Source organism: Molossus molossus, unplaced genomic scaffold, assembly GCF_014108415.1.
Source record: "Molossus molossus isolate mMolMol1 unplaced genomic scaffold, mMolMol1.p scaffold_m16_p_1, whole genome shotgun sequence".
NCBI lineage: Eukaryota > Metazoa > Chordata > Mammalia > Chiroptera > Molossidae > Molossus > Molossus molossus.
This window is the reverse complement of record NW_023425344.1, coordinates 3,827,048-3,844,281: the sequence shown is the minus strand read 5'-3', so window position 1 is coordinate 3,844,281 and position 17,234 is coordinate 3,827,048. Positions and strand designations below refer to the sequence as shown.

Sequence of the window (17,234 nt, the reverse complement as noted above, 5' to 3'; positions counted from 1 at the left end):
ACAGTCCCCCCCAGCATGCACGGGAAGGGGGGGACCAGGTCCGTCACTGTGGAGGAAACGGACATGTGCCTACTTCGCCATGTGAATGGCCCCAGCCACTTCCTGCTGCCGGGGGCCGTCATCCCTCCAGGACAATTCTGCACGTCCCTGCTCAGATCCCGAATGTGTGAGCACCGAGTGCAACCCCGAGGGACCCCATATCAGCCTCGTCCCATCCAGCGCCCTGGATGTCCCCTGGGTCGCCGTGGCACCTCGTCCCGATGTGAGCGCCCCACCCCCTCGTGCGCTCCCTTCCGCACACGCCCTGCTCAGAGAACACAGGCATGCGTGCCCGAGGCAGGGTCTTCACTTCACACACGAGGAAACAGGCCCCCGGACGCCCATGCAGCTTCCCCGGGGTCACACAAGCACCACGGGGCCTGCGCAGGGGTCTGCAGGCCCATCGGCACCACCCAGCATGGCTCCTTACAGAGACACCGCTACCCCTCAGCCACTGCCCCGATTTATCACCTGCCACCCACTGTCCCCATACGGACAAGCACGTGTACCCAAACAAATGTCCCAATTTGGGGTTTGGAAAATTGGGTCACCTGCAGGAAAGGTGCCGGGGGTCACAGGGCTGACCCTGAGGGCTCCCAGCCCCACCCCATACGTTCCCATGCCCGGGACTCAGGGAGTCACCTGGAAGCAGTCATCACTGAGAGCTTGGCAGGGAGCTCGCTCGCACGGGGCCTTGGGGCCCAGGTAACGCCCAGCCCAGCAGGCCTTGCAGATCATCCAGCACCCTCCGGGGAACATCGCAGGAGACCCCCGCAGGCTGCCCCGCAGGCTCCAGCTCCCTGGCCAGGCTGCAGGAGGCCCTCCGCCCTCCGCCCTCCGCCCTCCGCCCTCTGCCCTCCGCCCTCCGCCCTCCGCGGTGAGAGGCAGGGCTGGGACGGAGGTGGGTCGAAGGGCAGGGCCCAGGCCTCCGTCACCAGGTCACCACGCACGATCCTTCCCTGGGATGCTGACGAGCGTGGACGGGCCAGGTGTGCTTTCCTCCGTCCACGGGTCCACTGTCCACAGAAAGGTGAGCATCTGACAGGATCGCTCCGAGTATCAGGTGCACCCAACGCGTCATCACAGCCGGCCCTTGACGAGACCCAAGGGGACAGTCTTCTGGCCCCGACTTGGAGCTGAAGAGATGGAGACACCGGGAGGTCACAGGGCAGTGGACACAGAGGAAGGCTGGCTCAGGCGACCCGAGTCCCTTGGGTGCCCTGCCCGCAAAGGGAAGGCGTGGTGAGTTCAGAGCCATCGCAGGAGCCCGCAGCATCTGGCCCCGCCCAGCGCACCCTGGCTCTGCGTCCTCCTGGCTGGCGGAGGGCATCATTTCTGGGACCTTCGTCTCCTCGTCTGGAGAACGGGAAGGACCGCCTGCACCTCGAGGCTGTTCGCAGTTCAGCGAGATGAGGGGCGAACAGCGACGGAAAGGCTGGCGGGTGGGCGGCAGGCCTGGCACACCTGCTCCCTTTGGGAAGCCGCCCACGGGGGGCGGGGGGGGGCGCAGTGTCATTCGGGCAAAGGCTGCAGAACACGAAGACCTCCTGGGGACTCAGCTTTCTCCCAAGGGAACTTCGGCCTTTCAAACGTCTGACTTCTTTCCCAGCGTGGTCACTACCGCAGTGAAACGCACCAGACACAAGGGACACGCGGTGTACGATCGCGACCCAGTGAGGTCCCTGGAAGAGGCACCTCACAGAGACAGAAGTGGCTCAGAGGGCCCCGGGGCTGGGGCCGGGGTGCTTGTCTAACGGCGCAGAGCTGCTGTCTGGAGCAGTAAGAGTCTGGGGACGACACGGCGGTGACGGTGGCACACATTCTGAATGTAATTAATGCCACTAAACCGTACCCTTAAAGATGGTTAAAATGCAAATTTTGTTACATGTATATTTTACCACAGTCTTTAGAAAATGAATGATGTGATATATAAAAAAGCCACTGAGTCGTATACTTGAAATGGGTGAGTTGCGTGGTATGTGAATTATATCTCAATAAAGCTGTTTAAAAAAGTAACTTAGAAGGTGAGCACCTGCCACGGGCCTCTGTCTGGCCAGGGTTCCGTCAGAGACAAAGCACATGGGTCACACCCAGGCACCCGCCTGTCCCGTGACCTGCATCCTGGAGGACAGACTTTCCATTAGCTTTGCCGGCACCCTGAGGAAAGGGACCCCATGTACTCTGAGGTGAGGGCTGGGGGCCTCTGGTGCGGCTCAGTGCCCCCCCAGAGGACAAGGCAAGGGCACACTGCCCGGGGCGCACAGCGAAGGCTCTAAGAGGACTAGAAGGCTCACCTCTCATTTGGAACAAGACCAGGAGGTATTTCTGGTGGAGGCTTGAGGGGGTCAGGCAAGTGGGGGACAGACAGACCCCGACAGCCCTAGCTCCTTCCCTCACTCCCTGAGACAGGTCCCTTCTCCTCCATGAGCTCCTGGCTCCAGGTCTGTTAAAGGGGACAATGACAGTATCTGCTTCAAGGACAATGACTGACACTGCCCACCTGACACTAAAGAGCAGGGTGGCTTCCTGCCCTCTGCCACATTCACCCAGAGAAAGGTGTCCATCATCCCGCGGGTGGATGCGTGCGGCACCAAAGGGCCACCGTGGTTTCCACTAAAACAGCATCCACAAGGCTGAGCAAATCAGGTGACCAGAGGTCGGCGTGGCCACAGACTCCCACTGCACCGAGTCCACGGAGCAGAAAGACCGGCCAGCTCGCCTGGGTCCCTTCTGCCGTCCTTCAGCCACTGAAGAGGCAAGAGGCCTGGCAAGAAAGCAAGGCCCGCCCTGGCCTGCGGTCCAGAGAGACCCGGGTTTGGTTCCCGCTAAGGGCACGTACCTCGGTTGCAGTTTGTCCCCGGCCCTGGTTAGGTCGTGTGGGTGGCAGCCACTCAATGTGTCCCTTTCACATCGATGTTTCTCTCTCTTCCTCTCTCTCCCTCCCACTCTATCTGAACAAAAAATGGAAAAAATGTCCTTGGGTGAGGAAAGAGAGAGAGAGAGAGAGAGAAAGCCCCATCCGACGCCACTTTTCCTGATGTGGGGGGCTCACAGCGTATCTGCAGAGGGGGAGTTGGGGGCCACATTCTGACTGCACCCCAACTGGCCCGGGGCACACAGGGAGGCAGGTCCACTGCAAAGCTAGCCCACCCCTGAAGGAAGGCTTCCCTCACCCCTTATTTTCTGTACTTTTCCCCTAGCTTTATTGAGATACAGTTAACATGTAACGTGTATACATTTAAGGTATACAATGTAATTTGATACACTTATAAATTGCAAAATGATGACCACCTTAGCGTTAGCTAATGGTTACGTGTTACCATTTCTTTTTTGGGGTGAGACTATTTAAGATCTATTTTCTTAGCAACCTCCATGTTTATGGCATAGCATTATCAACTAGAGTCCCTGTGCTATAGAGTGTCCCCAGATCCGCTGAGAGTCCCAGGGAAAGCAGCCCCCAGCCGTCCTCACCGTGTAGGAGACATGTGAGTGAAACCATCCTGGCCCCTCTGACCAGCCCACCCACCAGGATCAAAGGCCAACTGGCAGCTGCCACACAGTCTTGCTCAGCCAGGCCCTGCCTGAGTTCTTGACCCACAGAACCCAGGGAATGTAAGGAAACAGTCCTTGTCTTAAGTCACTAAGATGTAAGTGGTTGTTACACAGTAACAATAGCCACAGCACTCACCGTGTGACTGTGGACAGTGACCCCACCTCTCGGAGGCTGTTCCCGGATGCACAGACGGGGTCGTCCCCACCGCCTCCCAGAACGGGTGCACAGCTCAGTGAGATCATGCACAGCTCATCGCGACAGCAGTCGTCCAAAACGGGGGGCGTCCCTTGTCATCCCATCACTGTTTCCCCGTGAAGACAAGCCAGGCAGATTCCTGGTGGCCCAGCCGAAGCCATCGCCCCTCAGGCACCGGCCGTAAGTCACCACGGCTGCAGCGGAAATCAATACTGTTTGTTGTTGTTGTTTTCAAAGCCAGGGAGACAGAGACGGATGGGTGTGCCGTGATGTGCACACTCCTCCGAGCGGCGTGATACACATGGACTCACTCTTCTCGACGGCCCAAACTAAAATTTTTAGTTTTGTAGATAACATGATATTTGAATATTCAAGCCCCTAACACTCCTGCCCTACAACAAGAAACTGCATTCCCAGAGAGCCAGAGATGGGGTAACCAGAAAGGCAGGGAGATGGACATTCACAAGGATGCTCACCCCGTCTTAGCACTCAAACTTCGGACATCGGTGTCCAAGGGTAGGGAGATCTGTACACCCTCCACCCACGTCACCTGTACCTACCAGCCCCCGACATTCGCTTGTGTTGACCAAAGACCATGAAAGAAGCTTCCTTCCGCCGCCGCCACGTGGCCCTGTCCCCGGGGAACCTGTCCTTCCACAGTCGTCACCTCCCCTGCCCTCGGCTGCCCTCACCAGGTGCCCCCCTGGGTGCTTTCTGCCTCTCCCGGAAGGGCTCACGTCCCCTCTGAGCTCCACTCCCTCCACCTCCACTCTCCAGACGCCTTGAGACAGACACCTGGCCACGCTGGCTCCCTCTCCTTTCCCTGGCTGGACAGATCACCAAGGTCCCTTCCCTCCAGCAGCCTGTTCTGTCTGTTCACCCACAGAGTCTCCCCAGGAGCTGCAAGACCCGCAAGTTAATGCCCCAGCACCCTGGAGCGTGCCGCTTCTCACCTCCGTGCTCCTGCCCATACACCCCTACGCCAGGCCTGCCTTCTCCCCGAGAAGGCTGACTCCCTCCTGCTGAGCTGGCCTGGCTGCTCCCTGCTCCGGACTCGGCGTCTCTGCCCATCTGCTCGCAGGCGGTGACAAGGTCCCGCTGCTTCCCAGCTCCCATCACCCCGGATTACAATCCTCTGCTTACGTCCCCCTGGTTCCCGTTCCTCTCCTCTGCCCACCGCCCACCGCGGCAGCCGGCCGTGTCTGTGCGTGAGTCCACACAGAGCTATTGAATCAGGAAGTATACCTCCACGGTGGACTCAGTGTGCGACAGTGCAGGGAATGTTTACAGCGTGTCAAATATTTAGAAGATACAAACTGTATTTCTATGACAGCTACAAGGGCAGCGGAAGAAGGAAATATAACAACATTGAAACAAAGTTCCGGGGGCTGTGAAATCCGGATGTTGTTTTCCCCCTTTTTATTCTACTGCTGCATTTTCAAACGTTTCTGTAATGAGATGGAATAGAGAAATAAAATCGAAATCTCCTCAGGAGGAGCATCTTAGCGTACACACAACTGGGCCCCCGGAGACTGGCGTGGGTTCTACTCACAGCCTCAATAAACAGCCTTACCTGTCCTCGGGCTGCAAACCATCCGGGGTCGTTTTCGTCACCGCTCACGCTGAGGCGGTGTAGGGGCCTCGGGTCAGCCCCGACTCCCTCGGCCAGTTCTCCGGTGACGGACCGTCTCCGAAGCACCCCGGCCAGCTGGAGGTCCACACGGTGAGCACAGGGAGGGAAGGCGTGGGTACCTCTCTGCGACCCACAGGCTGCCCGACCATGTCTCAGTGAGGAATTTGAGTCACTCGTGCAACGAGGAGACTGCTGAGACCACCCTCCAGCTAGGGTTGAAAACCCCAGGGGAGCAGGGAGGTCTCTCTGTGCAGCGCGTGGGGCCGTAGGTGACCACGCATGCTGAAACCACTAGACGTGACCTTGATAGTCAGTGTGGACATTACAAGTGTTCTGTGACCTTCACATGTTTTCAAGACACTGCCGGTAACTATAAATGCGTTGGAAGCCCTGGCCGGTTTGGCTCAGCGGTTAGAGCATCGGCCTGCGGACCAGAGAGTCATGGGTTGGATTCTGGTCAAGGGCACGTACCGGGGTTTGCGGTTCAGTCCCCAGCCCTGATCGGGGTTGTGTGGGAGACAACCAATCGATGTGTCTCTCTCACATCGATGTCTCGCTCTCCCTCCCCACCTCCCTCCCACTCTGTCTGAAGACACATGGAGAAATACCCTCGGGCGAGGATCAAAATCGATATGTACACATCTCAAGAGCAGCGTGCACAGAGCCGGCTTCCAGCGCCGGCCGTGCATCTCCGGTCCCAGGCCAGCCCCGTCCGCACCTCGGAGGACTGGCTTTCGGCGTCAGCACCAGCTCCCGGGTCTTACTCCTTACACGTCCAGCATCCTGGCACGTCTCCCGGGGGGGCTCCTGGCCCAGAAGTGGTTTTTCCAGCGTCGCTTCCTCTGACATCGTCCCTCTGTCCGTCTCGGCACTTTCCTGACCTCCGTCTACCTGTCCATGTTCACTGGTCCTCCGGTCCTGAGAGTCAAATGGCAGCAGCGCCAACCACGACCTGCGATGTGTCCCTGTCCCCCCGCTCGGGTCTCTCCTCCAGCACGGTCACTTCCACTCCCTCTCTGTGGGCCAACCCCCCTCGGATTCTCCATTTTTGTAAAACGCCCTGTGGTTTATCACGGGGAGGCCAGGCGTCAACATCACCGCCGCTTTGCTGTGTGCGTGAGCCAACGGAAGCACAGTGACCAACAGCGACCAACATGGAAAGAAGTCTGGGTGGTGGGTCGCGCTGCGACCCGTCGCTGGCGGTGACCTGTGGACCCGAGGACGGGGATGAAGTTCGCCCCGTGCGATCAGTTCCCGAGGCAGCTGCAGTGGAGCTGGGGGGGGCGGGGGGCCAGCGTGATTCGGCTGAACTGCGGTGACCGCGGCTGTGACTGGACCCGTGCACCGCGACCGGTTCCCACGCGGAGAAGCTGCCAGGGAAGGTGCAGCGTAGGTTACGGAAAGGACTCGGGACCGCTCTGGGGCAGATGTGAAGGTGTGCCATTTGTCCATTCACTCAGCCGGGCGGACACACGACCCAGCACCTGTGGGGACCAGGTGCCGAGATGCGTCCAGAAGCAGACATGTCCAAGATATGTCTCTGCTGACACTGCCTGGCAGGACTCTGGGTCCCTGGGTTAGGGGACCTGGGTTCCAGTCCCGTCGTGGTCGGAGCTGGCTCGCCTTCCCGGCTGGGACTGGGTTCCCTAGCTCCGAGCATCGGCTACCACAGGCTAATACGGACACGGAGGAAGTTGAAAGGCCCTGAAGGAGCCCCAGACTCGGGGAGAGGGCGCAGCGGCTGGACAGGGGGCCTCAGAGCAGAAGCTGGGCAGGACTGGGGATTCTGTTTCGAGGGCCCACGACTATTTCATTTATCTACTGCTGTGTAACAAGTCACCTCAAAACTCAAAGACTTAAAACAAACCCTTTCTTTGGCTCAGGAGCCTACAATCCAGGTGGGTCTTGGTGGAGATGGCACGTACCGGCCGGACAACCACCCAGGGTCTGTGAGCTGGCGAGCGGTGAGGAGGGGTCCTGGAAGGCCAGAGGGGTATGCCCGGGGGCTGCTTTTCAGGATCCAGACCACCCCACTCCCATGAGCCTTCCAGACCCACCAGACCACTGGGGTCCAGACACGGGTTAGGGACGTGGGGGAAGCGTAATCCCTTCCCAAGCAGCAGGGACTGTCTTCAGCGGCCAGTGTTCTGCGGTGGGACGGACGGGTCTCAGTCAGAGAAGACTGGAGAGACCACAGCCAACTGCAGCCGCAGGACTCTCCTTGGTCAAACCAACCAAGTAGAAAAGGCATTGTTGGGACAACCGGGGACACCGCTGAGGTGGCCCAGAGTTCAGATGAACGGGAGCTAGTCCGCACTGCGTGAGGTTGGTGGCCGTACTCAGCTCTGTGGGAAATGCCCTCACCTCCAGAGGTGCGTGTGGGCAGGGGAGTCTGCTTTAACACCCCTCAGCCAGAACCCTGAACCCTGCAGGGGGGCAGGGGTGCGTTCCTCTACTTGTGTACATGTTTGGAAGTTTTCACGAGCCGTTTTTGAACCTATAAACATTTCGAAAGCTGGCGCAGACAGCGAAAGCAGTCCCTTTGACTGAGATGTTTGCACAGTATGTATATTATTGCAATCAGTACAAAAAGCCCAGGTGGCGGGTCATCCTGTCTGTCTTTCAGAGGGGAAACTGCAAAATCTGCCAGCTGTCCCAGGACCGCAGCCCGGGGGGCAGGGCTGCAGCCTCTGCAGGGCGGGGGACGCAGGAGGCCAGGCTGCCCGGAGGTGGCCGGGGGCCTGCAGTTGCAGATCCCATCCCTGCTGGGGTCAACCAGGACCTCTGAGCCGCCTTTGTTCTGCCTCAATGGGCCATTCAGCCCGGGCTCGGGAGGACAATGGTGCCAGGGCAAGGAGGCAGGGCCCGTCCTGGGCAGCACAGTGGGTCCCAGGTGGGCCCTGACCCCCAGGCAGACTGGCAAGTGCCTCCTGGGCTCAGGCAGAGGAGCCTAGATGCTGCCAGGGGACAAGCACATGTCACTTTGCAGACGCTGCTTCTCCTGTCTGGAATATACCAGAATGCCGTAGACCTTAGATGTTGATGAGCCGGGGCCTCTGGCCTCAGCTCTCTGCCCTCCTGCCTCTCACCTGCCCTCACTCTCCCTGCCTAGCACATAGTAGGTGCTCCAGAAACAGTTGTTGAATGAATGAGTGAGTGTGTGAGTGTGTGAATGAGTGAGTGAGTGTGTGAGTGAGTGAGTGTGTAAGTGAATGAGTGTGTGAGTGAGTGAGTGAATGAGTGAGTGTGTGAATGAGTGAGTGTGTAAGTGAATGAGTGTGTGAGTGAGTGTGTGAGTGAATGGGTGAGTGTGTGAGTGAGTGAATGAGTGTGTGTGAGTGAATGAGTGAGTGAGTGTGTGTGAGTGTGTGTGAGTGTGTGTGAGTGAGTGTGTGAGTGAGTGAGTGTGTAAGTGAATGAGTGTGTGAGTGAGTGAATGAGTGAGTGTGTGAATGAGTGAGTGAGTGTGTGAGTGAGTGAGTGTGTGAGTGAGTGTGTGAGTGAGTGAGTGATGGGCAATGACCTTGCTCCTCAACACGGCACGTCCAGCATCTAATGTCCCCTTTGGCATATATGGTGAATCACTAAACGTCTCTTGAACAAAAGTGAAAAGAACATTCAACCTCATTGGTATTCAGACAGGTATTAAAACAAATATTTTTCATCCATGATATTTGCAAAGGTCAAACAAATTAGAATACCTAATGCTGATCGGCATGTGGTATAATAGAGAAACTTTCTGAAGAATAACTTGGTAATGCGTGTCAGGAACATGAAACACATGCCTGATTTTTACATAAAATCGCATGATAGGACTCTCAAGAAAAGTATTCCAAAATCTGGGGGAAGGACAGGAGTAGGGTGTCTCCATGCACAGTGTTCATTTGCTCAGTGTTGGTTATGAAAGAAAAAAATAAATCAAAAAGCAACCTAATTACCCAACAAATCAGAGGTGATTAATTGAACAATGACATCTGTCGCAGGAAGGGTGTGCAGCCCCTAACGGAATGGGGGCGGGGCTGAGGTAACCAGTTACACACCTCTCTTGCTGGTGCTCCAGAACACAAAGACTGGCTTTACCCATGGGGAACCTGGTGGGGTGAGCTGGACCGCCCACTCCACTGCCCCCCCCTTGCGCCCGTGGGGAGACATAGGTGTAGAGGTGGACTCGAAACTGAGAGAACTCAGGCCCTGCCCTGTTTGGCTCAGTGGTTAGAGCGTCGGCCTGCAGACCAATGAGTCTCCGGTTCTAATCCGGTCAAGGGCACGTACCTCGGTTTCGGTTCGTCCCTGGCCCTGGTCGGGTCATGTGGGAGGCAACTAGTCGATGTGTCCCTCTCATGTCTATATCCGCACCCCCCGACTCTACCTGAAGATAAATGGAAAAATATCCTCAGGTGAGGATTAAAAATAAATAAATAAATAAAATGAGAGGACTCAGAGCCTCTTCTTGGAACAGCCAGTGGGTGAGGGGCCCCTTGAACACTATAACCCCGCCCAACAGGAAAACGTTGCCCAATGGGTGACAGGCTCTCACCACCAATCACAAAAGCCAAGCGAGTGGGAGGCAGGCCACGGAGTCCACCTTCCCAGGAAGTCCAGCCTCCCCTACACCTAGTTGGGCCAACTACAGACTTTGTGGGACCCAGTACAAAGTGAACATGCAGAGCCCCTGGTCCTAAAAGCAGGGGGAAAGCATCATGAGATACTAAAATATAAAGCCCTTTCGTGTTCCCATGACTTGTCATGGTGTTACTTATTTGCTATTTAATGCCCATTGAAATAAAGGAAAAAGGCTTAAATCACTGGCACGACTTCTATCGCTCATCATTCTACGGTGCAATTCCAGTTCACGAGCAAACACAAGGGTGTGGGGCTGGAAGGCAGAGGCACCGACGCCGTCTGAACCCGGGAACTCCGCACGCATGTGCACTCTGCGCTCCCAGAGCGTGGGAACGCGGCCGAAACCAACGCACCTGTTTTCACGCCACTTGTTTCTGTTTTCTTTTCTTTTTTTTATCCTCACCTCAGGACATTTCGGCATTTATCTTCAGATAGAGCGGGAGGGAGATAGGGAGGAAGAGAGAGAGAGAGACATCGATGTGAGAGAGACACATCGAGTGGTCAACACCCACAGGACCCCAACCGGGGCCGGGGACAAACTGCAACCGAGGTACATGCCCTTAGCGGAAACCGAACCCGAGTCTCCCTGGTCCGCGGGCCGACGCTCTGACCGCTGAGCCAAACTGACCAGGGCTGTTTTTATTCCACTTTGTGATGCTCGCACACTCTACACACACCTCTGCCATCGGCTCAGTGATGGGAAAGGGCTGAGAGGAAGAGGAGCTGGGGGGGGGGCTGTCCCTTCCTCAGGTGTCATCATTCAGCATCAGTGATTAGCTAACGGGGAAGTAACGTGAGCAAGAAAGGATATGGTAGGTCCTTTGGGCCTTGGTGCTTTTTTTTTTTCCACTTTTTGTTCAGACAGAGTGGGAGGGAGAGAGAGGATGAGAGAGAGAGAAACATCGACGTGAAAGGGACACATTGAGTTGTTGCCACCCGCACGACCAACCAGGGCCGGAGACAAACTGCAACCGAGGTACGTGCCCTTAGCGGGAACTGAACCCGGGTCTCTCTGGACCGCAGGCCGACGCTCTAACCGCTGAGCCAAACTGGCCAGGGCCTTGGTGCTTTTCAGAATGTCACTGCCTCCTTTCCGCGTTCAGAATAAGTTCTGGGTCACACAGAAAGCTTGGCCTCTCTCTCTGCCTCTACTGACGCAGTCACGAACATGCTGAATGCTGGTGGTTGCACCACGCGTGGGAGCGCAGCCTCACCCCACGTGGACACGAGGCAGGCGTGCTCTGGAGCCAAGCACGGGCCCTTCTGCGTGGGCCCTTCTGAGTGGGGCCCTCCCTGTATGAGGGCACGGGCACACACTGTGAAGCCAGCCCATAGCAAAGCACTGGGAAGTTCTCACCACCTCACGCTTCCCTAGAAAGTAGCCTTCAAAATGGTTCACAGTGACAGATTACAGCTTTTCTTAAAAGCGGATGTGTGCGTTTAAAAAAAGACTGGAAGGAACTGTCACAAATTGCTCACGATGTATCTCTGTGAGGAACTGGACACGTGTTCATCTGCACTGCTAGCTGCAATCATCTCCCTGAAGCCCCAGCCCCCCACAGACACAATTCCCGGTCCCCAAACCTCAAACACCTCTTCCAGAAACAGCCCTCCGCTCTGCGGGCATTCAGGATCAAACCCAAAAGCTGCAGCAAGTATAAAACCAGGAGACGATGTGGAAACATTTACCGGAATTTGATTTCCATCTTGCGAAAAGAAAATGAGAAAAACCCTACTCCATGACTGCAGCAGCCTCTGAGTTCGGATTAATTAAAAGTAAATGAGTGTGTGGTTTACCGCGTGGGAAGGGGGAGCTGACCCCCACGGCAGTTTGGGGAAACGGAGAAAAACAGTATCCCTTCACGGGGGTAGACCTCTGGAGTCCGCGTGGCCTTGGCTCCTTAGAACCTTGTGCCAACCCAGGGCAGGAAGCAGTGCAGGGAAACTGAGGCTCAGAGAGGCGAGGTGCTTTAGTGGAGAGCCCCCAGAAGTGTCCCCTCCCCCGCCCCTGACGTGGAGACACTGGAGTCTGTAAAATCCTAGGAAACCTTCTGCAAGTGACATTCCTAAACGGAGACAACAGGAACAAAGAGCTGAGCATCCACATCCTGACTTTCAAAAACCAGACGCTGGCTCTCCCGCTCCAGCCTGCTCCCCCTCTGGGCTGGCTCAGGTCCCCGACGCAAGCCCTCTCCCCCTTAGCTGGTTTCCCGGTGGAGTGGGGATGGCATTGGTGGCCAGCATGACGGTAGTTCTAAGGGCTGGTCGACTCTGACCCCTAAAGACCAGACAGCCTTGCTAGAGGGTGATATTTATTACAAGCTCACTGTGCCCCAGGCCCTGGCTCACGGGCACATACGCCAAGCCGTCCAGTGCTGTAGGGTTACTGACAGTACTGCTTTCACGAAGCAGGTAGGGGTTCGTGAAGAGGTTACAACAGCAAACACTTGCACATCCCTGGTTCCCAGGGACCTGAGCAACAATCCATAGAAGACACGAAAGCTCAGAGAGACTGAGGGGCCCGCCCAGGATTAGGGACTAGACCCAGACCCCACCAGACGCCAGGCTCCTGGCTCCAGATCTTGGGTATCTCATCGGGTTGAAAACCCCAGCTCAGTCACCCCAGGCGGGGAAACCAGGGCTGAAAGCAAACAAACCGAACCCCTCCGGGTGTCCCGCGTCTGGGATGCCAGGGGCGAGTGCCAGGCAGCTGCCGGTGTTGAGTGACCGGTGAAGTCTGTGCAGGCCGGGGCTGCTGGCTGCAGGTAACAGCCACGTACTTGGCTTAAGGCCCAACATGTACCAGCTCTTGGAACTGGTGCCTCCAGGGGCAGGTGGGCACCAGGCCTGGTTCGTTCAGGGAGTCCCCGATGTCACCGGCATCTGCCCCGCCATCCACAGCGCGCTGGCTCGAGACTCACTGTCCTCATGGTCTCAAGGTGCCTGGTGGCCACAACGGGGACGTCCGTGTTCCATCACAGGACACGGCAGCTCTCTCTCCACTTCCCACCCGACCCCCAGAGCACCTGCCACATCCGTCCTGAAACCAGTCCGTGCGAGGGCTGAGGCCCAGGCCATGGCCACTGGTCCCTTGCTGGGAACCACCTGTGTTCTCAGGAGGGTGAGGAGGACTAACTGTTGGGAGCTCAGCCACAATACCCGCCACAGGGTGCAAATCTGGCTGAATGCTGGGTCTCCCACGGGCAGTACCCCCTCTCCAGAGTGGGTTAGGCCTGGGCAGAAAGTGGACATTATGCAGGGCACAAGTTCAAAACACAAAGACAACCCCACGCAGTGGAAACTGCCCAGATGCTGATGGAGAGAGACCTGCGCCCCTCCTGACCTCAGCAGCCCCTGAGCAAGCCCCTCCCCCCCTCTGAGCTCCCGTCATGCCCTCAACTATACGATCAGTGTGCCCTGTAGAGATGAGCTGGGTACTCTGAAGCCACCTAGTGCACACGAGGGTGGCAAAGATAGAGGTTAGAGAAACAGGAACATTTCTTTCCCCGATGAAGAGACATGTGCCGACGACAGTTTAAGGGCAGAGATGCTGGAGGGCAGGAAAGCTATGGAACCCCCCCCCCAGAAAAGCATGCCCCCAAAGCATGTTACTCATGTGTCTGGGAGTGACTGTTGCTTCCCAAGGAGACCCAGCCACCTGCCACCACCCCTGGCTATGAGCCCCTGTACTTGGTCCATCACTGCCCGCCCAGGGCCAGGCCCAGGCTGTCCTGGGTAAATGCTGCTCTGACTAATTCACACCCAGGTGTGAATGACTAACAAAGCCTACGCTCTTCCCAAGGTATCTGCGATTCAGGAACTCAAGCAGGATTCCCACTAGTGAAGACGGCATTTGACTTGGACCTACAGGATGAGAAGTCAGCCATGAGAAGAGCATGAGGTAGGGGTTCCGGGAGAGGCCAGTGCCTGGAAGGAAAGAAACGGCCTGCTGAGGGACAGGAGAGGGGTCAGGGACCCCGGGGGCTGGGCGCCTGTGGAACAAGCATTTGTACACCTGGGTCTTTTGCAAGCTATTTGCTCATGAAGTTCTTACGGGAACAAAACTTTTACATGTTAACCTCGCCGTGTATTCAATGCTTCTAACAGACCAAACGCTGAGTTGCATGTTTTCTCTATTAGCATAATCGTGATTGTCCCAACAACCTGTAAATATTAGTATTTCTCCCTTTACATAGGAAGAAAGTAGAGCTCAGAGAGGTTTAGTTACATATCCAAAGTTGCACAGCATGGCAAGCATCAGAATCAGAATTTGAACACAAATCCCTCTAATATCCAACTGTGCTGAGCACACAATGCAAGCAAGATCCAACAGTGGGAACCTCCACTTTCATGCAGAAAGGCCAGAAAGCTCATAAAATTCTAATTCTACTAATTATTGCTATTGCTTCCTCTACTAGACTCTGCCCTCCATGGGCCGGAGCTTCTGATCACGTCTCTCCGCATCCCTAGCACCCGAGCCCTATGCCCTACATACAACTGGCACTCAGTCTGGTGTTCGGACAAAAGCCAAGCCTCAGTTTCTTCATCTATAAAATGGGGATGAGAAGGGTGTGGGTGTGGTGTGAGGCCCCAGAGCACCATGGGAGCACAACATACTTCAGCTGCCAGTTAACAATTTGCAATTCCCTGGTGGCTCCTTCATCCATCTCCCCCGACCCTCACAGAAACCCAGACCTGTAGGCAGGATGATACTAGTCACTCCCATTTTACAGATGGGGAAACTGAGAGGTGGGGAGGGTCCCTTCTAGAACATGGGCTGCCCGAGGACAGGATCTCTGTCCAGTCCGCAGGGCTAATAAAGGGACTGGCACACAGTAGGTGCTCAGTAACTGTTTGCTGAATGAACAACGAGGAATCACAGATCCCCCGTCTCCTCTGCTCTGCACTTGCCCCTTGCTCTCCCCCGCTCGGAGCTGGTGACCGGGGAAGAAAGGGGAGCAGGTGGATGAAGAAGGAACCAGCGCCCGCAGTGCGCCCTGTGGTTTGGGCAGAGCACTTATTGCTTTCAACACTAAGCCCTGTGCCCGTCCCATCCTCCTCCTCCTCCTCGTGAGATGGGAAAACAGAGGCTTCCTCCAGAAAGCCAGGCCACAGTGACCTGCCAAGATCCCCTCTCTCTTGGCCAGAACCTGACCACTGGGGCACCTGCCAGCAACCCGGAGGCCTTTCGCCCTCTGGCTCTGGGCAGCCTGGGCAGACGAACACCCGGACACACATATGCCCATCCTTCCTCAACCTCTCCAAGGGAAGCGACAGTGGGCCGCTGTCAGCCCCTGAGCTCCAGAAAGCCATAGCTCCAGGCAGAGCCAGCACCCAGCCCTGGGCAGCCCAGCCCCCTCTCCCCACACACATCAGCAAAGCATGACTCAACGGTCCTCTTCCAGGGCGCGGGGAGCGCCACCCACAGCATCCCCCGGCCCAGGTTACACAACTGGCCTGGCTCTCTGGGTCCGGACGCCCCGGGAGCCCCGCCCTGCGCGGGCCCAGCGCTCGCCCGGCCTCCGCGGGGCTCCGGCTACCGGCTCGGCTTCATTTCCGGCGGAGCCAAGCAGCAACGCTGCGGACACCACCCGGGAGTAAAGTCACCCTCGCTGCCGCCGAGCCCACACAGGTTCCCCGACACCGGCGCCCACGCGCACCCCCCCCCCCGCACGCCAGGCCCAGGGCCCCTCCCACTGGGGCACCCATCGGGGACCTCTTGCTAAAATCCCACAAACACTTCGCAGCTAGTCCAGCAGCCCCTAGAGAAGATGCAGATGGTCCCTAAACCCGGCAAGGTCTCCAGCACGTGTCCCCACCGCAGCAAGCGGACACCTCGCGCTGGCTCTCCCTGTCCTGACCGGGCTGCACGCCGCAGGGCCCTGGCTGCGGCTCCGGAGCTGTCCCCACAGCTCCCTGGGCAAGGTGGAGGGGGCGCAGAGGGACCCCTTAAGTTACTGGCCTACAAGACGGGCGCTGACCCTCCGAATGCCGCCAGCCTCTGGGCTGGGCTGGGCTGGGGATTATCCGGCCCATTTAGGAAATGTCAGATGCAGGGCCCTTGTGAGGGGGGCATGTCCCACTTTTTTATTTTTTGGCAAATCCTGACAGTTCGGGCCAGCTGCTTCTATCTCAGTATAACTCGCCAGGAATAAAGACCAACCCCAAACCAGCCGCCTCCCCCCACCCACTGGGGCCCTGCCGCGGGAGGCACAGGGAGGGGCGGAGGACAGCGAGCCTCTCCGGGGACTCTGGCAATGGATTTATTTTCTGGGTCCCTCTTCATCTCCGGGGAGTGGGCAGCCTAGAACATTCTGCGGGCTTCGGGCAGGTCTGAAATAGCAAACCCAGGGTTCTCAGCCATTAAATTTCCCCGGGATTTCTTCACCAGACTGGCCGCAGGGATGGCCTGTTTCAAACGATGGCCAGGGCCCATTCAGGACGCCGCCAGGCCTGGGGGCGGGACGCTGCCGGCCGGAGGGCGGCGCGGAGGAGGGCGGCCGGGCCGCGGCCGGTGCCCTGGGGCTCCTTCCCTCCCGGACCCGGGGCGGGGCGGGGTGGGGCGGGGGACACGACACACAGCGCGCGGTCCAAACCTTCGGAGGGCATTGGGTGCGACGGCATCCCCACGCCGCGGCCGGCCGGAGGGGGCTTCAGACAACACGTACGTTACCTTCAGTCACATAGCTGTGGTCCCGCAGGAAGCTGTGGTTAATTTTCCGCGTGTCCGTGTCCTCGCCCATTGAAGGCCGTGCCCGGTGCCCTGGGCATGCCCTGCCGCCGCACACCGATGCAATCCGCAGAGGTCGGGCCGGGCGCGCGAGCCATGCCGCCGCAGCCTAGCAGGGGCGCGGGCCGCCGGGGCCCCGGGGGGCGGGCATCGCGGCCGGGGGCGGCCGGGGACGGGCGGGGGCGGCCGGGCGGGTGCCGCGGTCAGGCGAACGCGCGGCGGGCGGGCGGCGGCCGCGGGTGGGGGCGGGCCGGGGCCCGTGCGCGCATCCCGGCCAGTGCGCGTTGCGTCCGTGCGCCCGGCGGCGGCGGCCTGGTGCCGGGTGCCTGGCTGCAGCGGCGGCGGGAGGGGACGCGCGCGGCACTGCGCCGACCGAGCCGGGGCCGAGCCGGGCTGCGCGGGCTGGGCCGCCGCCGCCGCCGCTGTCGCAGGCCCCTCCCTCGCGCCGCCCGCTCCTCCGC

General features: G+C 58.2%; 1 protein-coding gene across 1 annotated transcript in view; it reads right to left on the bottom strand.

Moving 5' to 3' along the window:
• The window catches only part of PPP2R2C (protein phosphatase 2 regulatory subunit Bgamma), a 97,033-nt gene extending 80,023 nt beyond the window's left edge, over window positions 1–17,010 (bottom strand). The window contains exon 1 of the mRNA XM_036269475.1: window positions 16,717–17,010. Within this exon, the coding sequence (XP_036125368.1) occupies window positions 16,717–16,786 (70 nt within the window). The 5' untranslated portion in view covers window positions 16,787–17,010. The remainder of the gene's footprint in view (window positions 1–16,716) is intronic.
• Between the last annotated feature and the right edge of the window lie 224 nt (window positions 17,011–17,234).